This window comes from Falco cherrug, chromosome 13 (assembly GCF_023634085.1).
Source record: "Falco cherrug isolate bFalChe1 chromosome 13, bFalChe1.pri, whole genome shotgun sequence".
NCBI lineage: Eukaryota > Metazoa > Chordata > Aves > Falconiformes > Falconidae > Falco > Falco cherrug.
The window spans coordinates 11,443,803-11,466,918 of record NC_073709.1 but is presented as its reverse complement, the minus strand read 5'-3'; the positions used below and the strand labels follow the sequence as shown (position 1 = coordinate 11,466,918).

General features: G+C 41.9%; 3 protein-coding genes across 4 annotated transcripts in view; 2 read left to right on the top strand and 1 right to left on the bottom strand.

Annotated features, from left to right (window-relative positions):
- Window positions 1-983, top strand: part of CEBPZOS (CEBPZ opposite strand) — a 3,324-nt gene extending 2,341 nt beyond the window's left edge. Inside the window, exons 3-5 of the mRNA XM_055725996.1 lie at window positions 230-274; window positions 540-623; window positions 742-983. Of these exons, the coding sequence (XP_055581971.1) occupies window positions 230-274; window positions 540-622 (128 nt within the window). The 3' untranslated portion in view covers window position 623; window positions 742-983. The remainder of the gene's footprint in view (window positions 1-229; window positions 275-539; window positions 624-741) is intronic.
- On the bottom strand, window positions 99-17,260 carry CEBPZ (CCAAT enhancer binding protein zeta). Of its 2 annotated transcripts, none has more exons than XM_055725949.1 (16): window positions 17,081-17,260; window positions 15,392-16,902; window positions 14,102-14,333; window positions 13,374-13,545; window positions 12,676-12,764; window positions 12,117-12,170; window positions 11,318-11,420; window positions 10,152-10,220; window positions 8,264-8,330; window positions 6,722-6,822; window positions 5,250-5,310; window positions 4,007-4,215; window positions 2,956-3,039; window positions 2,408-2,469; window positions 2,242-2,323; window positions 99-842 (listed from the first exon to the last, which is right to left on the bottom strand). In XM_055725949.1, exons 1-16 carry the CDS (start codon window positions 17,222-17,224, stop codon window positions 703-705), a joined length of 3,180 nt encoding a protein of 1,059 aa, XP_055581924.1. In that variant the 5' UTR covers window positions 17,225-17,260; the 3' UTR covers window positions 99-702. The 2 variants fall into 2 exon arrangements, with proteins under 2 accessions (XP_055581924.1, XP_055581925.1); XM_055725950.1 differs by having other exon boundaries at window positions 4,019-4,215.
- On the top strand, window positions 17,222-23,116 carry NDUFAF7 (NADH:ubiquinone oxidoreductase complex assembly factor 7). The gene is made up of 9 exons (XM_055725959.1): window positions 17,222-17,716; window positions 17,802-17,882; window positions 18,587-18,697; window positions 19,692-19,902; window positions 20,357-20,415; window positions 21,152-21,265; window positions 21,791-21,934; window positions 22,277-22,450; window positions 22,826-23,116. Exons 1-9 carry the CDS (start codon window positions 17,435-17,437, stop codon window positions 23,036-23,038), a joined length of 1,389 nt encoding a protein of 462 aa, XP_055581934.1. The 5' UTR covers window positions 17,222-17,434; the 3' UTR covers window positions 23,039-23,116.

Sequence of the window (23,116 nt, the reverse complement as noted above, 5' to 3'; positions counted from 1 at the left end):
GGTGAGGAAGCTCAGAAAACACTGTGATGATGGTAGGGCTGCACATATGAGTAACCTGAATAGAGCCTGTGATACAATTTTTAAACAGTAAATTCAGATCATGTTATTTAGTTATTTAATGGTAGCTGTAACTAAGGAGCTCAGACAAGTAATCTAGTTAGAAAAATAGTGCATTTAGTTATTCATCTTAAAATATGTTGGGTAAAGTAACTGTGATTTATCTTCTCAGATTTCAGATACACAATGCAGAAGAGGTTTCCATCAATTCTGGAAGGTAGGTTTGTAGTTGTTGACTTCAGGAGGATGGTTGACGCTTCTGTTGCATCTTATGCATAAAACAGATTTTATTATTGCTTAAAACTTACCCCAGGAAACACTGCAGAAGTGTTTATTGTTATGCATGAGTGTGGCTGGAGTGTCAGACTGTTGGATAGAGTCCTCAGAACTGGGGGACTACGCATCCAACAAAACCCGCCACAAAGCGGCTCACCTTCAGACACGCCCAAGTTAGAGCTAACACGGAATTTCCTATTTTTCAGTGTATTACAAATCCAATGAGTGGTCTGGAATTCACGGCATAAGAGAGAATGACCAAATGACATGGTTAAGCAGCAAGAACTGAAGTAAGAAAGATGTGTGACTAATTAAAAATTATTTTTTAAGAATAATTACTGTAAAAATGTCCACATTAAAACGTCCAGTTCATCTTTTTGATTTCTTGCCTTTGTACTTGTTTTTCAGCGCTCTGTGCCTGAACTGTTTCTTCTTTTTGATGATGCTTTTCACATCCCTATTGTGAAGCCACTTGTCACGCTCTATTTCCCACTGGATCTGTTTGACATCTGTAGGAGGAAAGGTGAGAAATGAGGAGCTGATGGGATACCTCTGACCACGATGTGGAATACAGACGAATATGTAGAAGTTTGACCTTGGTTACTGTATTTATAAATGTTAATAAAGTGCAAGCTGCTGATATTTTTTGACACCAGAGGAAAGTTTTGGTTTTCTCATTTCACAAAACATACCCTACCATCTCAGAATCTCAGAGTTTAACACTGCTCTTCCCATTGCTTTGTATTTTACTAATGCTAGACACAGTTGTGTTAGGAGTACACAGTGTTTGAGCGCTGTTAACATTTTCCAGGTGACACCAGCAAGACTTGCAAAAGCTCTACAAAGGACTGATTATTCGGTCAGTGCTATCCTGGTTTCTGCTGGGTGGCAGTTAATTTTCTTTTCAGTAGCTGGTGCAGTGCTGTGTTTTGGATTTAGTATGAAAATACTGTTGGTAACACACTGATGTTTTTAGTTGTTGCTGAGTAATGTTTATAATAAGTCAAAGACTTCTCAGTTTTAGTCCCCACCAGTGAGCAGGCTGGGAGGGGACACAGCCAGGACAGCTGACCCGAACTGGCCAGAGGGATATTCTGTACCATATGACATAACGCTGAGTATACAGACTGGGGGGGGAGTTGGTCTGGAGCTGGCAGTCACTGCTCAAGGACTGGCTGGGCATCAGTTAGTGAGTGGATGGTGAGCAACTGTATTGTGCATCACTTGGGGTTTTTTTCCCCCACCTTGGATTTTATTCCTCTCCCCCCTCTCTCTCCTTTTCATTACAATTATTATTATCGTTTTAATTTATTTCAATTATTAAGTTGTTCTTCCGTCAACCCATGAGTTTTACTTTTCTCCCCAGTTCTGCTCCCCATCCCACGGTGGGGGCTGGAGCAAGCGAGCAACTGCGTGGTACTTAGTTACCAGCTGGGGTCAAACCATGACAAATGTATACACATTTAATTCATTAGAATTATTTCTGGGAAACTACTTTTGCTTCACCAATACTGCAAGGAAATACCCTGGTAGGTAGATAGACAGTCATGCCTTATGCCTTCCCTTGCCAAGAATCCAGGACAGTCTTTTATCAGAGCAAAATCACACCAACACTTGACAACAGCATACTGCCTGTCCTTATTCACGGTGTGAAAGGGGCACATGATAGCTTCTTCCTCTTTCCTGAAGCCTTGTTCACTCCAGTAGTCACAGTTAATATTGAGCAGCTCTCATAATTGAATAAAACTAAAGTCATGTCTTGCTGACATTGAGCTACTGTTGCTACCGTGTGGTTTCTGACCATGTGTATGTATCAGTTAAAGAAGGTACATCTTTTTAAGTACAGACTCTGAAGAGAAAGAAGTAAACCAGTATTACAACTGTCAGCTATTTGCAGCATGTACTTACTTGCATTATCTCTGTTGGCCATGGCGTTCATTCCAATATTGTCAAACTTGGACCCAGCATTTTCATCCAGCAGATAGCCAAACTTTAAAGAGAGAATTTTTAGTATTTTATTACAAAGACAGGTAAAATGCTTCATCACCTTTTGCTAGGCACGGATCAAACTCACCTCTTCTGCAGATGCTAGTATATTGGCATCTGGGAGTTTTCTCTTCTTTCCTCGACTAGATCCTTCAAATAAAAAGTATTATTCTTAAGAGACAGAATTTCAAGTTCACAAAGGCATTAAAACAGTGGGTTTAATTTATTTTTTTTTATTTAATGAAACCATCTAAAATAGCTGTGGTAAGAAATTTTTATTCTCCACCTGCCCGAAAAAAAAAAAAAAAAAGAAGAAAGGTTCCCAACCAAGAACTAAACAGCACAAATCTGTGCATCAGGTGTTAGTTTTAGGTGCACAGACTGTTGGCACAATGCCATCCTTCCTTCAAAAGTTCCTCCTTCGATTCGTACTCCTTCAACAGCAGATTGTCACTCTGAATCAGGCAACGCTGGTTGGAGGACAACCCCCTTTTCATTTATGGTTTACTCAAATCCAAACCGAGATCCAAAAGTATAGATAATCTACTGTACTAAACTCCTCTGATTCCAAAGTTTTTCAGACTCTGTATTTGTGTCAAGCCTTCTCAAACAGAAATCATGGCAGTGGTTCCTTACCTTCAAGCGATCCCACAAAATGCATATCTTTCTTCCTCTTGCTCTTTTTGCTGACAGACTTCAATTGCTTGTCATTGTTCAGGTCTGATGGGGGGGGGGGGGGGCGGGGGAAGATACATCAGCCTCCCATTCTCACACCATGTACATGTGTTCAAAGCACAGCAGAGTAACATTCCTTTTTAGGTATATGTGTCATAATGGTCCGAGTCTTTACAAAAGTTTGAAACACAGCGCACGCAACCCAATTAACAATTGGTCAGTGGTGTGCCATTATTTATGCTTTTTTTCCATAACACCAAAAGGATTGAAATATGATACTAAGATAAATACAATATGAAGGCTAAAAGCAAGTGTTATGTAAACCTTGTACGTCTGCTTGGTAAGTTTGGTGAAATAATAATCTCATGAAAAATTCATGTGTTAACAGCTGTATGAATAGTTTACCTCCTCTACCTGTGACCTTTAGCTGAAACACTCCATTAATCTGTGCTTTTCCAGCCACATAAACTGTATACCACGTAAACTGCTTTTCAGCTAAAAAGATAATAAAACTGCGCAGGTGCAATGATCGGTTATTATTACAGTGGTAATAAAAATGTGGGGGTTTAGCTGTATTACAGGAGTAAGCTTTTACTTATGAGACAGCAGTTTAAATAAATGTTACCTCATCTAAAGAAAAAAAAATAATCAACATTAACTAGGTCTAAAAAAATGAAAAAATTACCAAGTACCAGATTCTTATTTTTCTCTTTTAGATTTTTTAATGTTTCTGCCTATTCTAGCCAGTTTTCAGAATGAAAGAAACATGTCTTGTTTGCAAGTTTTTATACCCAGATACCTAATTCCCACTTTCACCTAAGAGGCTGTGCCATGAAATATTTCTCTCAAGACTTCATTGTCCGGAGAAGGACTTCTTGTCATTTCTTTACTGAAAAGCCAAAACTTCCACCTAAGTAACTAAATCTGGATTTATATATATATGTAATTACATATTAGGTGATTTGTTTTTAATGCTTTTCTTCTCATTTATCAATAATAACCAGTACTTTACCCAGGCTATTACCATCATCAGACACATCCAGAAATACACCTCCTTCTTCATCCATATCATCTCCAAAGTCTTCCTCCATACTTCCTAAGGAGACTTCCTCATCGTCCAGATCACTGAATTCATCTTCATCACCAGAATCCTCCCAGTCAGCACTGGATTCCTCACTTCTTTGGCCTTTCTTACCACCTTTGGTTTTCTTTTTTATATTACTAAAAAAAACCCAAAAAGTAGCAAGCCTAGCACTTCATCTGGCAAAACACTTTCCAGCTAGGTAACATCTATCTACTGACACTGTTAGAAAAGTTCAACATTAGTGCAAACTACTGTCAATGTAGGCTAAGACCTGAGAAGCATGTATTATGCACGCAGATATGTTTTCAACATCAGCATATGGAACTATATTCTTATAGTAAGTCAAGCATTGTAAGAAGTTCTGGAGAAAAGCCTATTGTGAAATTAACAGAAATGTCAGCTTCAGTAGTTTATCTCCTATATGCCTTTGCTCCTTTTCAGAAAGTCTTTTCTGTAAAACACACAAACTGCTGGTATCCCTAGCAACTCTACTAAATGAAGAAATAAGATGACTTTAAAAAAAAAAATTATGAAAGGAAACATGGTTCTTCATGTACTAGATGGTTATTTGGGTTTTGTCTCCTCTGGTATTTTTCACTCACACCGGTCTGGATCACAAAAATCTAGGTTTCACTAGAAGTTAAAGCTTCAATTCTCCTTTCGCCTCAAGTAAAAAACACTTCTGTGCTGATTCGAAAGCTGTATTACAGATACATTTAAGTAAAAAATAGGCTACTTAATCATTCACGGCCGGACTCAATGATCTTAAAGGTCTTTTCCAACCTAAATGATTCTATGATTAATGAAACTGCTAACTTCCCGAGAACTGAGCTCTGTGACTCTGGATTCCACAAAGTTTATTTACTGTGTTAGGTCCAGTTACAACCACTCCTTACAGCAGCAGTACCATTATGCCTCATTCTGCTTGCTTTTGTACTTGGTAATTCTCAAACTGAAACCTGAGACAATGAAAACAAGATCTTACCTTGCTTACTGGGTTGCTGCATTTTATAAATAAAATACTACATGGGATTACCCAGGGTTCAACTGCTATTACCTTTTTTGCAAGGTGATATTCCGAGTCTTTTTGAAAAAGAATATCCGATTTTGTGGAGTAAAACTCTATGCAGGTATTAAATCAAGAGATGAGAGAACCAATTTCCAGTCTTACCCAGCAAAATCAAGGTCATCCTGGTTGACATTAATGGCATTATCTGCAGCTTCAAATTCATCTAGGGGAAAAAAAATATTTATTACTACAAAGTCAAACAAAGAAATATGAAATAATTACAAAATATATTGGTTTTAGGTGTCATTTTCCTGAACAGTTTATATGATCTGCATCAGTTACAAAGGGTGCTGGTACAAAAGGGTTCACACTCCTAGAAAAATACTGCACAAAATAGTTACCCACAGCTAACTGGACTTTTTCTGAAAAAACATTTTCCTTTGAAAAAATAATAAAAGTCATATATTATCCAGGATGTAATTTCTGGCTAGAACCAGATGACATGGGAAGCAGACAAGCACAAATGGACACGCAATTGCCCAGTGATTCAAGCTTAGTTGGCAGATGGGATGCTCCAAGTCAGATAGAACAAAGATCCAATTAAGATACCCCAAGCAAGTGTCCTGCCAGCTAGCCTGTATGTTAATTTTCAGATTAGACAGAAAAGCAAGCAGAACTAGAGGATGAAAGCTCCTATCACCAGATTCACTTAGGAACAAACTGCTATATAAAATAGAAGACAAAAACAAAACTGAAAAATTACACCTGTTTCAAAGAGTAAAGATTAACATTAGAGGGTCCTTAATTTAAGCTTCTGAATTACGAAGCAAATCCCAAGAGACAGTCATCTTATTAGTGATACTAATAAAAAACAACCACCACAATTAGTAATGGATTCTTGTCCTAACAAAGACCATACTAATTGAGATACTAAGGAAGAATCCTGCTACAGGAGTTCAGAATTCTCTAAACATATTGTATAAAGCAGTTACAGAGAGCTAACTGGGTATTTTTTTTTTTCCAAATACATGTATTACTGTACAATCAAAATATGATATCATAAAATAATGGGCATTTTATGGTACACTAACAGATCTAGATTCTGTAACAAATCAAACACTATTTCCAAAGCAAAGTAGATGCTATAGGAAGTGCTAAGAATACTGCAGAAGTTTGCCAAGGATCTAAGGGAACTAATAACCTCTTGAAAGATGCTAGGAACAACAATGAGAGAAACTGTCAGATTAAAAAAGGCCAAGCAGTAAAGGAAGAATAGAAGCAGATGTTACATGCTGTTAAAAAAAGTTACTTTTATCTCTCAGACTACATTAGGGAAAAACAAAAAGACATGAGCTCCCACTCATCAGCTTATGCTCAAAATCAGTTTCCACCCACGTGAACAAGCCAACTACTGGAGTCGTGAGCAGAAGACCTCTTTTACAGGATGGCCATCCAGCTGGCTTACGTGATGGACACTATGACATAGAAGGGGAATTTGAAAGCCAGTTTTCTTCCACTTCCATATTCCTTTATCTGGCTCTTTTCCACAATATAAACTATAAAAAAAATAAACTAATAATTTGCAAAAGCAGGAAATATTGGAAGAGTTACTGCAAGGAAAAACACAACCTCACCCAATGCTCTTTCAAATTCATCATCATCTACGTCTTCCACACTCTCTTCATCATCCTGACGCCTTTGTTTCTCTCTCTTCTTATCAAACTTTGAATAAAATCTGAAATAACATATTGATCTCAGACACAAAATTACAAGTGATGATCTTTATGACAAGGTTTTAAATAAAAAAAAAAACAACCTTGCAGATTGTTTAACATGTATGTTACCAGTTTAAAATTTTAAGTGATGGTTTCAAACACATCTCAAATCAGAGATTTAGATTTACTTTGGTTTTCAAAGAGTAAGCCATGTACTGTAAGATTTAAAACAAATTTCACAACCAGAAGTGCCAGAAATTATTCTGAACGTAGTGAATTTATAAAAGGGCACAGGAAAGATGTGAAAATCTGCCTTATACTGATAAGGAAGAAAGGATCAAGTTCAACCTGAATCTAATTGGGAGGAAAATAAAATATATGCAACAGACTCATCCGTTAAGTTCTGTTAAACATGTCCTCCCCAGCCCTCTTCTTTTGTGTGCTTAGTTTTACCTTCCGTCAGCTATTTTAAACCATTTTCTCTCCTTCACTTCATATTAAAGAACCACCAAACACAGAAGGCAATTTTGATCATATATAAGAGCAAACGAGTGCGGCACTTCATATGGAAGACTTTCAATGTGTAATCTCAGTGTCAGTCATCTTTAATTTAACAATACCATTAACTTTTCAGACAGGGGCATGACTTTAAGCTGCTTTTCTTCAATCTCAAAATGAATACCACTGTTTTATTTATTTATATTACAATCCTCGATATTATAATATCAATTAATTAAAAATAGTAAAACTCCATTAACCTGATACTTCAAAAATTTTAAAAGCCCCTACAGCAATGAATTCATTAAACAAAAACAAAAAAAAAACCCCACAAAGTTAATTACACAAAATAAATGAAGTTAATTCAAACACTAATTCCTAAGGAGACCCTCACATATAACTAGTATTTTGATCTAGTAAGAACAAATCTTTGCTAAATATCACTCCAATTTTAGTGTTGCAGTTGCATTTTTATATCATGATCTGAAAGCCAACTAAACAGAAAGAACTATGAATACAAAAAAAATAAATACACAGAAAACTAGCTCCTCTGACTTTTTTTGCTTTGTTCCATTCTAATAAACTTTGATGCTAGTAATGTAAACAAGGTATATTCCAGGTTTTTATAAATACACTTCTAATGCATAAGAATTACCACATTCACCATTACCCATTGTATAAGGCTTCTTTATTACAATGTCAAGTTACTTAATCTTGGGCTATAAGCACTGATTTCATAAGTGATATAAGCCTTTGTTCATAAGTGATATTCTTTCCCAAGGACTTCTGAAAAATACTGAAATTACGTTCTAAGGAAAGTACTGTCCTCAGAAGTCACTCAAATTAATCACATTTTGAAAACACCTGGAATGCCAGAGAATAGTTACGAAATGTAACTGGTTTTGATAGCTTTGCTTCTAAAAAACAACCCTTTAAATGGAATGCTCATAAGCATTTCATTACCTGTGAAAAAACACTTCATTCACTGGGATTTTGCTTTCATCTTTGGCTCGGAATTCTTTACTGTTGACTGCAAAAACAAAGGACAAACTGATTTCATCTCCAGTTGAAATGATTGTTACTCTTTTAAAAAGTTAAACAGCATGCACAGATAAAATTACACAGGTACGCAGTGTCATTCATTAAATAAAGTGGAGCTCATCTCGCAAACTATTAAAAGTAACAGTTCTCAGTGTACATACTGATACTTAGGAGCAGACCCTATGGAAAAACATAGGGGGCACAGCCCTAACCAGGTTTTAATCTATGTATAAGCAAGGGAGGTTTTGCAATCACCTAAAGCAGGAATGCATTCTAAAAAAAAGTAAAACAAAAAAAGTAGGAAATAAGATAAACTAGCTGTCATACACTAAAACACTGGAAACACTTCTGCCCAGCACTGCGGGCAGTAGAAATGCTCATTAGCAGCTGCAAGGCAGGACTGTACACCTGCTAGGTATGCTGAGCATCACCCTGCCACCACTTCTGAGGAACTGAAGCAAAATAGGATGCTGCAAGAGCAGATCGACTAGGGTATTGATCAGGTTCCCTGTGGAAAAGATTTTTACCCTCCTACATTCCCCTTTCCTCCCTCATCTCAGAAGTAAACCAAAGGAGAAAAAGGGTGACTCAACCACTTCCTTGGGCAGCCTGTTCCAAAACCTGACATCCAGCCCCTGCCCGGCTCTGGACACGCTCCAGCCCCTCAGCGTCCCCCCTGCAGTGAGGGGCCTGAAACACCCCAGGGTGCGAGATGTGGCCCCACCAGTGCTGAGGGCCCTTCCCCGCCGGGCAGTTCCCAGCCCCTGCCCCAGCCTGCAGCTGCGGGGGGCTGGTGTGACCCTCGGGCAGGGCCCGGCACTGAGCCCTGTGGAACCTCACCCCATCGGCCCGGCCTGCCCAGACCCCCCTGCAGAGCCTCCTGCCCCCCAGCAGGTCAACGCTCCCCCAGCCTGGGGGCAGCTGGGAACTGGCTGAGGGTGCGCTCGATCCCCTCATTCAGTTCATTGATATTAAACAGAACTGGCCCCAGTACTGGGCCCTGGAGAACCACTGGTGACCATCCTCCAGCGCGATGTAACTCCATTCCCCACCACTCCCTGGGCTCGGCGGCCAGGCAGCTTTTAACCCAATGTAAAGCCCGGAAGCTCCCCCTTCCTTACTTCCCTGAGAATCAAAAACCCTATCATTTTGTGATCACTATGCCCAGGACGGCCTCCAACCATCACACCACCACACACAAGTCCTTCTCTGTTCAGTTAAAAAGGTCCAGCAGGGCACCTTCCCTGGCTGGCTCGCTGAGCAGCTGTGTCAGGAAGTTCTCTCCTACACACTCTGAGAACCTCCTACACTGTTCATACATTTCTCAATGGGATGGCTAAACGTAAGGTATGACCTTCATCATGGACTGGCTAAGAAAAAGGAATTACTACAATAAAAAATAATTGGCATTTAGGGAGGGAAAACAGAGAAAAGAAAGGTCTTAAAAATTTGGCGTGTAGCCAAGTGCTGCAGTAGAAGACAAGTTTTCCTACTCAAGAGACTAACAGTTGAGGTAACCCGCTTTATGTCATTTGTTCTTAAAACGATTCAATGGATCCAAAGTTTCAGCTGTGGAGATTCCATGCACACTTACAAGATGAGACCTGATCCTGACCATCAGGCAGCACCACCGCATTCCTGAGGGACAGAACTTTCTTTTACTGCTAACAGAAATAGCGTAGACAACACAGATGACACGTCTACCACAACCAGCCAAGAATCTTTAATTTCGTAAATTAAATATTTCGTAAATATCGTAATCTATTACGATAATTAAAATTGTAATCTTACTGAAAAGGGGCTAGCTTACCTGCAAGATTCTGTGTATCTTTCATAAACTGTTTCTTCTTCGGCTGCATGACCACACTGCTGGTGTTTTCTGCAGCAGAACATAAATCAGAAACAAATCATTTTATTACTGCTGATACAGAAGAGTGAGGAGTCGCTGATACACCAGATGGTTTTGCTGCCATCCGTAACCTCAAAAGACTGGAGAAATGGGCTGACAGGGCCCTTGTGCAGTTCAATAAGGGGAAGTGCCAAGCCCTCCACCTGGGGAGGAACAACCCTATGCACCAGTATATGCTGGGGCTGCCCAGCTGGAAAGCAGCTGGAAAGCAACTGGTGGACACAGAGTTGGCCATGAGCCAGCAATGTGACCCTGCGGCAAAAAAGGCTGACAGTATCCTTGGCTGCACAAGGAGGAGTGTTGCCAGCTGGTGGAGAGAGGTGATCCTTCTCCTCTACTCAGCACTTGTGAGACCACACCCAGAGCGCTGTGTCCAGGTCTGGGCTCCCCAGCACTAGGCAACCATGGGCACACTTGAGAGAGCCCAGCAAAGGACCACTAAGATGATGGAGTGGTGCATCTCTTCTGTGAGGAAAGGTACGATTGTTCAGCTTGGAGAAGAGGAGGCTCGGGGGGATCCCATCAATGTCTATAAATACCTGAAGGGAGGGTATAAAGAAGACAGAGCCAGGCGCTTTCCAGTGGTGCCCATGACAGGTCAAGAGGTGATGGGCACACACTGAAACACAGGAGGCTTCGTCTGAACATCAGGTAACACTTTTTCACTGTGACGGCAAACACTGGCACAGGTTGCCCCAAAAGGCAGTGGAGTCTCCATTCTTGGAGACACTCAAAAGCCATCTGGACAGCCTGCTCCAGGTGGTCCTGCTTGAGCAGATGACCTTCCAAATCAACCATTCTGTAGTCTTTACATTCCCCTATCACTTTGCTTATTCCTGCTAGGTTAACAATTTCTGCGCTGCAGGTATGAGAGGCAGCAGCATGTGACTGTCAGCTGGTTCTGAGACGCCGCTCTTGCAGCCCTGAAGACAGATCCCACTCCTTGCACCACATGCACCCCAAATATCTGACAAGCACAAAGGGTTACTAGGCAGTCTAAGAGAAAGAGAGTTTGGTCTCCATCACTAATCAAGAGCATATGCTAGTATGTCCAGGGAAGTTCATACCTTTGCCTTTATGGAGTTTGGGATTCCTGTACACAAAGCGATCCAAGAATCTCATTAACGTGAAATCCTGCAAAGGGTCACCAGAGTACTGAATGTGATTTCCCTGAAAGAACAAGAAAGCCAAAAATCATTAAGGTCTGGATTTTAGAAAGACAGTAACTATAAAACACAGAGAACTAAGTAAACACAGTCCAAGACCATTAAACCACACTTTAAAAAGACAAAGACTTGGGGATACTTCATCACATGAGCCTGACCAGTTAAGACACTCCTGTACAGGTTCTTATTTTTGCAAGCTCATTATTTTCTTAATGAAAAACCCCTTTGTTCACTTTGTTTCAGTGATGAAGTGCCTTGCAATGTAGTATGCCAATAACAGTTAATACTCAGCACTATTTGGATACCATATATTCAAATGAAAAATAAGTATTTTATTTATTTGTGTAGGTTTGAGTATTTTTGGCGTAACACAACAGTTAACAAAGAATTTGTTTCAACACCTGGGTTCCCCACATAAATACCCCATCTTAAACAAAAAGACAGACCAAAACTAAAAAAAAGCATTAGGAATCATGTAATACCCACCTTTCTACCAAGTTAATTACTTCTGTGAGTAGTCTCCTTTACATAAAACACTTCAATTCCATGAAAAGTTTTGGATTTGAGTGTATGTTACAGTGCTGCAGAGTTGCTAGTGATCTCCAGGGTGCAAGATGGCTTTATAATATATTTTTCAAATGGCAAAAACAGCTAACATAAAAATCAAACTTCAAAGCTACAGACTAGTAAAAGCACTTACTTCTAGAATTGTTTTTGCAAATAGGGCCACAGATGGATGAAAATGTTCAGAAAGCTGAAAAACATGAACCACTTATTTATTTCTGCTTTAAAAATAAATGCAATCATTACTCATGTTGACTTAACAAGACTCCTCACAACACCACTTTGTCATATGAGCACTCTGTAACACACAGACACATGCAGCAGCGCAACACTGATGTGCCCTGCCCTTGAACAACTTCAAGTTCTAATTTTTCATTTGCATTAACTAAATACATTCTCACTTACAATTCTGTTTAATTCAACACTGAAAAGCTTTAGTGGTACATACCTAAGATCCAAAAGTCAAGAAAGATTATTACTGTCCAAATCTCCACTTACAAATTCCTATTCCCTACTCTGCAGCATCAGCGGGTTTTTTTATGCAACACATACAAGCTTAACGCTGAACAATGCCAGCTTTAACCTTCCTGTTGTTACCCAGGTAGCTACCCCATGAATAACCACGTTAATTTTCTTCTCTCAATACGAGGGTCACACTACGAAACACAGTCATCGGCAGCGTAAGAACGCCTTACCTTCTTCAGTTCCCAAAGGCTTGTACTTTCGGCGCCGCAGTATAAAGGACTTCGGTGCATAGGATCATACAAAGCTCCACTCTTCCTGCCTGACGGGCAGAGGAGATGAAAACTTAAATTTCCTCAGTCAATTTTATGAGAACATTACTTTCATTTCACATGACAGTAATGCTGCCCACCATGCTTAGCTGCACAGGCCAAAGATTCATCCAGTAGCAAGCAAGGATTATATTCAGCACCCCTTCCCCAGTGTATGATCAGGTGCACAGGTGAGTCTCTGTGTGCTTCCAAGGAAGCTCCTGAAAACCCCTGCTCCATTCCAAAAGATCTTCAGGAAAGAGTGAAACTTGAAGCAGGTTCAAATGTTCTAGCAAGTTTCACAAGCGAAGAGCAGTTACACATCCTAACCTTGGCTACATTGCTTTGAAGGTGTCTGAATATGGAAGCAAAAATTTCCCAAGCCAGTTTTTTGCTTCGGCACAAATGCAGTAAACTGCATGAAGTGAGACACTAGCAGCTTCATACAGACTCTTCATTGCTGCTGAGCTAACAGATAATTACTCTGACGGACTGCTTTGAATCAAACTTGAATTTGAAAAGCTAAAATAATGTTTTAATCAATTAATTTTACAAGTCTTGATCGTGTCCCTGTTACAGAATGTTACAAGTTAAATGAATTATAATTTCTTCTAATTTACCTCCCATATTCAGATGATGCACCCATGAGGCTGTTGAATTTGAATTGTTTGTTTTAGCAGAATCTTCTGTTGTGCTCCTCTCTTCACCTGCTACTTTGTCTGCATCCATAAATTTTTCCTCATCCTCTTCAGCCTCTTTTTGATCCTTAAAGCACTCTTCATCATCCGACTCCTAAACCACAACAAATGTTAACAAACAGCTTTTCCTTTCCAGTTTTATTCTGATTTATTAGAAAAATAGTTCTTAAGGTGCTACTTGCAAAAATATAAACAAATGATGGCCAATGTTTAAGCAATGGATTGTTGGCCTTGATACAGGACTTAAAATTGAACTTTGCAGCTTATATCACAAAAGTGTAATGGTGTCTCCCCAGAAAGGAAAAAAACAAACCCAGTCCTGCCTAGCTATACTTCAGAGACTGCAGACAGAACCACCAAACAGGCCATGCTTTGACAAAGCTTCTGGGTGAAAAATGTTCACCTGCTTACTTATACAGCATTTAGCAAAATAATCTTCTCTCCACGAATGAAGTCCATAGGCCCCACTAGAACGCTTAAAACGCCTTCATCTGTGCAGATTTTTAATGTAGTTATAATTGCTCAAGTGCTTCCTCCAGTAGCAGAATACACTAGCAAGCTCTCAGGTTACTAACAAACAGGTTAGGGAAAGGTGTTTATGAAAACAGCTCTTATTGAAAAAACAATGAGAGAAAGAAATCATCTTATACCACATGATCCTGTAACTGGACCCTTAACTCTGGTTTTGCTTTCAGAAGCTCAGACAGAAGGTACAGGGTTCCACAAATGAAGGGTGGCATTTGTCCACAAGTGACTTGAAGTAACCTCTTCACAAAGGCCTTCACACGCCGTGACACTACATCTGCCTTCAGAGATTTATAGACAAGATTAAGAAACATGGATGGCTTTGAGCACGTTGCTAAAGCAGGATCTAGAAGTTTTCTGTAGAACACACAGGAGAAAACATTGACGATTGTTATAATGCATGTAGGATAATAACTGCTATTAACAACAATCATCTACATTTTTCAGAGTGCCATCTAAAAGGTCAGTAACAGCTTGTTCCCCACCCCTCAAAACCATTACCATCAACCCTGAACTGTCATCAGCCCTGTAATATTTCTAGATATATATGAGACATTGAAGATTAAAAAAACCTCCTACCAGAAAACAAAAAAACCCCAAACTGTTAATATAAGGAAACTGAGTTCGGCTGAAACCTGCTTCAAAAATTGAGCTATTCAAAGAAATTAATCTAATCTATACAGATGTGCAAAAAAATAGAAAGAAAATGGTTAGCAATTGGCATGCTTCACAATCAGACCAGATATATGTATTGGCAACTTCATTTTCTACTCCACATATTTCCCAGGCTGCCAGGCACTGTAAAGCCCTTAAATACATTGCACATTCTGTGGTAACCTGAGCTCCCTCCTTAAAAAAAAATCAACAGCTTCCCTTTGGTCAACAAAACAGAAGCCTGTAAGGATCCTACAAAAAGTCCCAACAATCAGCTAGGACAAAAAAAAGAGACATTTTGATAACACAAGGCTTTCCAACTACACAAATTAAGTCATCTAAAGAATGTGTAAACATAATATTCCCCCTCTCCCCTGTACGAAAGAAGAAAAAAAAGGAAACAAGATTTTAGTCTATCATGTGACTAAACCAGAGTAATCCAAAAAGGGATTTCAGAAATAGTTCTATCAGTTTCAAGTAACATCTGGAATTAAAACATGCCACCAGAAAGCAGTGCGAAGGATGAAATGCATGTGTTGTGTTCTCAGGACCCATCACTACCAACTTGTTTCATCCCCACGTTAAGTCAAAGAAATGGCATGCATTTTCTTCCAGCTCATACAAAACATCAAAAACTTTTAGCCAATGAGACCAAATACACAAGATTTTAAAAGCAAAATAAGCATTTCTACAACTTTAAATTAGTGGTGACTACCTGATAAAATTAAATTTATATTACAAAATGGAATCCTATCACTTACTTGTACAGCGCTGCATAGTACCTATCCGATACAGTTTGCTGAGAGTCCATCACTTGAAACAGTAACATCAGGGCCTGGACACTGGTACTGAAGTTCACAAGATGCAGAACTTTAAACAACGTGTCCATTTGTTCTTTCACTTTGTCATCACCAGTCTCAGCATAAGGGTAAGCTCTGTTGACCCCGCAAAGAAGAGCGCTGAGCATTTTGGATTCCACGTCTTTTTTCTTAATGCAGTTCCCAAAAAAGCAGAAGTACAAAGTTATCAGCTTGCTAGCCAATGCACTTTCTTCATGACTGAGGACTATCTGATTTAGAAAGCAAATGGCATAATATTGAGTTTTCACATTAATGTTTGACCGATACAAAAGCCTTTCCACCTCACTGCACACTACTCCCTTCATGTTTGGATGCTTGTGAAGTAACGTCTCTAAAAGATAAGAGGCTTTGGTGGCAATTTTATTCTGAGGGTCCCCCAGTTTATTTACCAGCTGAACAAGCAGAACTTTCTCCTGCTCAGGCTTGTTACAGAGAAGCTCATGCGCAACTGCCAGCGCTCGGGATTTTGTTGCTGTCAGACAATCGTGGCTCAGTGTTTCTAATGCCTGCACAAACTCTGCCACCTGCAGTTTCAGCTGATGTTCAAAGTACCACAGTACCAATCGCTTGTCTCTTGAATCCCTGTTGCCACTCGACATCTTCTCTATGTTGTTAAACGGTCGCTGCGAGAAAGACCATAATTTTCGAGTGTCTGGTAAGAGATCTGTAATGAGAAGCTCCTTGAAAGTATCCAAAGCCATAAGGCTCTGATGCCTGCTGCCCTTTTTCTTTATGAGGTTTACCAAGTTCTCAACAAAGTGCAGACTGTGGACAGCACTGTCCTGAATGAGAAGGGTCATCGCTGCCATCCTGTCAGCCAAGGTACCCGATGACACAACAGTTTTCATCCATGCCGAAGAGGCCCCCTTCTGATAATCCGTCTTATTCTTATACAGGTCTGTCTCCTGTTGGTACAGCTTTTGGGCCAAGGCCTTATACTTGGACACAAGCATCTGATTTTGTGGCTCTGAAGAGAACTCGTTGGTGTATTCTAGATCATACCATTTGCCCCCTGGTTTGATTAGTATCACTTGCCTAATAGAAAATTCAAAATCTTCTTCCAGATTCTCTTTTTTTGCTGCAAGGTGCTGGTCCGGATCACTGCCACCTTGCTTCTTCTTGCTGCCTTTCACGACGCTTGCCTTTTCCTTGACTTGTTTCCCTTTTTTCCCGTCCAATGAAGGAGGGTTTGTTTCTTTCTTGCCTTTCTCTTTCTTTGGGGTCTTCTCTTTCTCCTTGCTGCTGCTGTCGTCCTCCTCCACCACCAAGCAACTTTCCGCATACTTGCCGAGCCCCAGGGAGCTGACGAACGCCTCCAGCTCCCCTTCCTTCAAGTCGTCGATCGCGTCCTTCTTGCCGCCGTCCACCATCTCCTCCGCCTCATCCACGGCGCACAGCATCACGTAGTCTTGCTGCGGGCGGCAGAGCACGGCCGTTACAGGCGGACCTGGCCCGAGGCCACAAGCTCCCCGAGCCGCTCCCAAAGACCCCCCGCCGCTCCCCGCTGGCCCGGCCCGGGCTCGGCTCAGCCCGGCCCGGGGCGGGGGGGGCCGCCGCCACGTGCTCACGCTCTCTCCCACCCCCCCTTACCTTGGTGCCGCCGAGGCGCAGCACTTCGTCCAGTGTGAACCCTTCGCCATCTCCGTTTTCTCCTTCCTCATCATCCTCCTCCTCGCCGCTGCCGCCACCCGCCTCCTTCGGGTTCCTCACACCGAAGTCCCACAGCGCCGCCATCGCTGCCCGCCGGAAGCTGCGGCCCGCCGGAAGCCACGGCGCTGGCGCGCTTCCGGCCGCGGGGCAGGGCGGGACGGCAGGTCCTGCAAGGAGGGTGGAGGGAGCTCGCGGCAGGCTGGGCGGCCCGGCCTCACGCGGGCGCCGGGACGCGGCGCGGCCACCAAACGGCCAGGACCTGCGGCGGGTGGGCCGCCCGCGGGCGCCGCTGCCATGGTGCCGCTGCCTGCGCGCCGCGCGCTCGTCGCCGCCGCCCTGGGTGCCGCCGGCCGCCGCCGGTTCCCCTGTCACGCTGGCAACGGCCGCCTCCCCCCCTCCGCCTCCCTTCCTCTCCCGGCGACGGCGCGGCCCTCCTCGGGCGCGGGGGGCGAGGCGGGGGCCGAGGGGCCCAACCGGGGCTCCGCCATGCTGCGGCACCTGCTGCTCAAGCTGCGGGCCACCGGGCCGGTGACGGTGGCCGAGTACATGCGGGAGGCGCTCACCAACCCGGGCCAGGTGCGGGCCGGGCCGGGGGGGCCGTGACCCTGCACCCGGGGATGCCGCGCCGCTCACCGGGCCCCGGGCCCCTCTCCCCCCGCAGGGTTACTACACGCGGCGCGGCGGCATCGGCGACAGCGGGGACTTCGTCACCTCCCCCGAGATCAGCCAGGCCTTCGGGGAGGTACCGGCGCCTCTCTCCGTCGGTAGCTGCGGGGGTGGCGGGGGGGGCCGCGCTGGGGGATGCCCGAGCAGCGAGTCCGGGCTTCAGGTCATTTACCAAAAGAAAACTGGTTTGGCAGGGGCAGGGGCGTTCAGGTTTTGTGGGTGATGGGGGGGGGAGGCCTTTCCTGTGCTGAGCCTGAGGCACACCTGGGCGTAGGAACCCTTGGTTTCATACAGAACTTGTTTATAAATACAAAGAGTGATGGTAGTTTCCCGGTGTGAAAACTACACAAAAACCATTTTCAGACGCTGGTCGGGTTCGCTCTGGCTTGTGCGTCGCTTGCGGTAGGACGGCTGCCCGAGCGCCCTTCTCCCCGCAGCTTTGGGGAGTGCACTGGGTGGAGGGTGGCTGCCGGGGGGGCAGTTGGCCAGGCAGCAGCCAGCACTGGAGCTTTTAGCAAAGGTTCACGCTCCAGCCAGGGGAGCCCCACACCTTTAGTGGTGGAGAGTTGCTTCAGCTGGGCTGACAGCAGCCAGCCACTGATTTTAATATAAAAAGAGCAGAGGGCAAAGTTATGTATCATAATGATTTCTCTGAACTTTGAAATGCGGAGAGACAGTATTGCCGTAGTATCTTAGTTATTATCAGACAAAAGGCAGGTACTGCTTTCCACAAGTTCTGAAGTTCTTACTGTAAGTCTTTGTGTTGTTTCTCACTGTCAGTTAATAGGAATATGGTGTGTCAGTGAATGGATAGCCGCAGGCAAACCTAAAGCGTTCCAGCTGGTGGAACTGGGCCCGGGGAGGGGCACTCTTGCTGATGATATGTTACGGGTAGGTGAAAACTAATATTAATATTCTTTATTTCCAGCCTTATGCCGTGGCTACTCTGAAGCCTGAAGGAATGATGTTCTGCTCTCAGGATTTAACCCTCCCTAGTACTAAAATCATTTCAGTCAGGAGATTTGCAGCTTAGACTGTTATTAAAATATATGCGTATTTCTGAGCTCAACTGTGTCAGTTGAAAGCAGAACATGGGCCAGTGTGGGCACACTGCAGGCACACGTGTAATCGTTCAAGTGCTACTTGGTAGAAGGGGAGGGCAGGAATACTCCAAATTATTTCTGCATGGGAAAGCATTATCCAAACTGAAAACTGCTTAGGACTCCTGAGTGCTGCTGTGTGTTCCTGGGAGGGGGGCCTCAGTGTAGCAGGGAGGCGGGGAGGACAATAATCCAGCAGTGAAGGTGTGTCAGTTCCTTTGGGGGTTTCAGGGGCTTATTTCTTCTCAGTTAGCCCTTTGTGTTCAGTCATGCTTGCATGCTGTCTATTAATTAGAATACTACTGATTCAAAACCTGATTGCTAATGGGATTTAGTATCTCAGAAGAACTTTTGTCATATTTGCATATATTAATAAAAAAAACTGATAAGCACAGTGAAATGTAGGATATCAAACACTTTTGTTTACCATGCCTGGGAAAACTGAACCATTTTTCTCCTAATGCTAAATCCTCTGCGGGTCTTAAAGGAGCTACTCATTCTCAGGCTATTACTATTCTAAATTAGCATTTCATGTCGTTGCCCTATGTAATATGCACTGTATTTTGCCAACTTTATTAGAAGCATAGAAGCTTTTATTAAAACTGATGAATTCCCACCTCCTTCTGAAGGAGCAAAATGCAGTCTCTTTCACTCAAACTATTTTGTTAAATGAACACCAACTAAATCTTTTATCTTGAATAGAAATAATGAGATTAAAGGTTAATTCTTAAACCTTTAATGTACACAGCACGTGACTGCCTAATAGAATTCATCTGCCTTTATAGGTCTTCAACCAGCTTGCATCTTTGCTTAGTAAATGTGATGTCTCTATTCATCTGGTAGAAGTGAGTCCCAAACTCAGTGAGATCCAAGCGCTAATGCTGACGGGAGGGAAGGCACAGTCAAACCCCGAGGACAAGTCTGCTTACATGAAGGGCGTTAGCAAGACTGGGATTCCCATTTTCTGGTACAGAGACATTCAAGATGTGCCGTCAGGTAAGGAGCGTGAATGTCTTGTTACAGGGATGGCATCCTTCCTCCATTTGCAGCTTCTGATAATGGAATACTTCTCTGGTAGCCTTCATAATGGATAGAAAAGTAGTTAATATAAGTGTTGGTTCTTAGGCAGGATCTTGACTCCTTTTTCGTAACTGCTACCTGTTCCGACTACCTTCATTTTGGGATAGCTACCCAATTTCATATACTCTCACTTTTTCTTATCATGGGAAACCATTTACTGGCTTTGCCTGAATCTCCTTCCATGAGATACCTATTTAAAATTCTTGGACTGGACGCTAGAGTTAGCTGTAGAAATGCTGTCTTTGATGTATCCAAGCTGGAAGTAACGATAATTATTTCACAACCACATTAACTAGCTTAATTCATTAAAAATCATAAGCTGCTATGGAAGCATTAATAATTTAATGCATTGTTTTTTACCTTCCCACAGGTTACAGCTTTTACCTAGCACATGAGTTTTTTGATGCCCTGCCAATACATAAGTTTCAGGTACAGCAAGAAGATTGTTGTAATTGTGACCGACTGCTTCAGTGCCTTTTCTCTGAGGAAGCACAGAATCAGGGTGCCAGACTAGACACATGCATTGCACTGTCTCTGGTGATCAAATATTTCTAACTTAATTTGAACAAATAAGTCTTAATTCAGCTGATAACTGTAAAACTAGTAATTGTTCTTGAATGGAGAATCTTGTAGAAAGCTAAAGGGTTTTTTTCTGCTGAGAAGAGTCTCAAGGTTTTTTATTTCTTACGGTACCTTAATGAAGCTTTTAATTTCCGCGTTATTTTATGCACCACTGCTAACAAAGACTGAAGGGCTTTCATTTGAATGGTAATGAGAATAGCAAATTAGAGGCTAGTTAGGATTCAGAAGAAATATTCAACTTCGATTTGGTAAATAGTTTATGAAAATCACTGGTAGAATATAAATATTTTATTTTGGTTAAATGTTGCACTGTCAATAGAAGAGGCAGCATTTTTCTAAACAGCATCATTCATTCCTTTTAAGTGTAACTAAACCTGTATTTTATTTGACTCTGGAGATGAGTCTCTTCCACAGGCTTTTTCCAAGGCAGTTACTGGAATTAAGTAGGAACGAATAATTGTTGTTAATACATATTATGTTCCTAAAATGTTTGTGAAAATGCTTGAGATTAGTTCAATCAAATAACAAGATACTGTTGTAGCTATTAAGAGTGTAAAATGAGTACTTTGGGTTCATTAAACAGAGAACAGAGAAAGGCTGGCGTGAAGTGTTGGTTGATGTAGATCCAGAAGTTCCTGACCAGCTGCGGTTTGTCTTGTCACCATCCAGTACCCCTGCAACAGAAAACTTTATTCAGGTAAGATTATGCCTACCGGTTTGTACTTGCATCTCTACTGACTCTTTCAAGTACATTTACTGCTTCTCAGTTACTTTGAGAGCAAGAGGAGGGATCTTAGTCTATCGATGAGTAAATACAGCTTTACCCTTTCCATTCTGCAAAACTTCCACAGGCATTTAACTTTGTATGCTGTGAGAATACAGCACAAAAAGTTTCACACAGAAGGGCTTTTTGAAGGTGCACGTGGCTGAAGAGCAGTTTCCATTCTTTCAGTACCACAGTAATGCAGTTTCACCTGATGCAGGTGTTCTTAATTGTTAGAAAGATTTTCTTTTCAGTCAAATATAGGTTATAGAAGAGATGACTGAAATTCAGCACTTGGAAGACACTAACTGAAAATGACTTTGTAAAAACTAGCTCAAGCTTTAGGTAGTCTGGCTTACGCCCCTGGACCTGTGTGCCCCAACACATCAAGTGTTGAAGAACTCTTGCCCTGTATTTGTTTGCTAATGCAGGTGTTTTGCTCTCTGAACACTGCCCTAGCCTGAAGAAACGAGGGATCATGTGGAAGTGTGTCCTGAGGCTGGTGTCATCATTCAGAGACTTGCCTGTCGTATAGAAAAGGACGGCGGGGCTGCACTGATCGCCGATTATGGTCATGATGGAACCAAAACTGACACTTTCCGGGCAAGTCGTTCATTTACGCTGAAAGAATAAGCCAATATACTCTTTTATCTTTTATTTGTCACTTGGATCGTTAGGTTCTTGTAAGTGAAAGGTCTTGGGTGGATATAATAGCAAAAACTGCATTATGCTGCAATCATAAAACTGAGTAATTGAGTTCCTATTTAATCAGTACCCGTAAGGGTTTCTGTCAGTTGGAGAGGATAATCTGAGCCCTTGCTCAGTTTATCTCAGAAGTATAATTTGCTGTTTTCACCCCTCACACGCACAACTTGGGGCTAGCAAAGACTAGCTAGGGTAGCCAGAATGATGGCTGAGTATAATATTCTGATTTTAATTTTTCAGGGTTTCCGGAATCACAAACTTCACGATGTGCTGAAAGCTCCAGGTACAGCTGACCTGACAGCAGATGTTGATTTCAGCTATCTTCGAAAGATGACACAGGGAAGAACAGCCACATTGGGCCCCATTAAACAGCGGGAGTTTTTAAAAAACATGGGCATTGACCTCCGATTCCAGGTACCATAGTGTTTACGGGTACACGAACTCTCCTGCTCCACAAGCAATGCTCTTAAGCAGCAAGAGAGCTTTTATAATAATCTGATTTTAAAAGAAAGTTGTTCCAAACAGCATGCAGGTGTGGGATCAGAGTTGCTTCTCCTAGATATAAGTTACTCGTGATCCCTCAAAATAAACTGATCATATTATGTTTAGGAGTATTTAAACTTTGCTCCATACATCAATGTATGAGCTGCACCAGGATCTTACTGGTTCTACTGAACATTATGGCACTGTTACATCAGTATAAGTGAAAGGGATGCAACTGGTGATTGCAGGTATGAGGGAATTTATAGGAAGGCAGGAATGGCTGTAACCTACATTTTTTATTTTTAGGTCCTCTTGCAGAATTCACGTGACACAGCAACTCATGAACAGTTACTTCACAGCTATGATATGCTGATGAATCCCAAGAAGATGGGGGACTGTTTTAACTTTTTCGCCCTGCTGCCTCACCACAGGCTTGCACAGCCTGACAAGAAATATAAGCCAGATTCAAAGTCTCCCTTACCGCCTGTTGCTGGATTTGATGAACTCTTACTGAAATAATTACAAATACTGTAGCAAAATGTCTGATAATAGTAGCTTTCAATAGCAGCCTATTAAATAAAAAACAAGTAAAAGGAA

Bases quoted from the DNA above. Each gene is read 5' to 3' on its own strand.
- CEBPZ (XM_055725949.1), bottom strand. From the start codon at position 17,224: ATGGCGGCGCTGTGGGACTTCGGTGTGAGGAACCCGAAGGAGGCGGGT. The intron at 14,334-15,391 runs GTAAGTGATAGG...TGTGTTCTACAG, and splicing joins TACTATGCAGCGCTGTACAA to AAAACTTCTAGATCCTGCTT. The intron at 10,221-11,317 runs GTATGAACTTCC...GTTCTGCTGCAG, and splicing joins CAAACTCCATAAAGGCAAAG to AAAACACCAGCAGTGTGGTC.
- NDUFAF7 (XM_055725959.1), top strand. From the start codon at position 17,435: ATGGTGCCGCTGCCTGCGCGCCGCGCGCTCGTCGCCGCCGCCCTGGGT. The intron at 17,717-17,801 runs GTGCGGGCCGGG...CTCCCCCCGCAG, and splicing joins CGCTCACCAACCCGGGCCAG to GGTTACTACACGCGGCGCGG. The intron at 20,416-21,151 runs GTACAGCAAGAA...TTCATTAAACAG, and splicing joins TGCCAATACATAAGTTTCAG to AGAACAGAGAAAGGCTGGCG.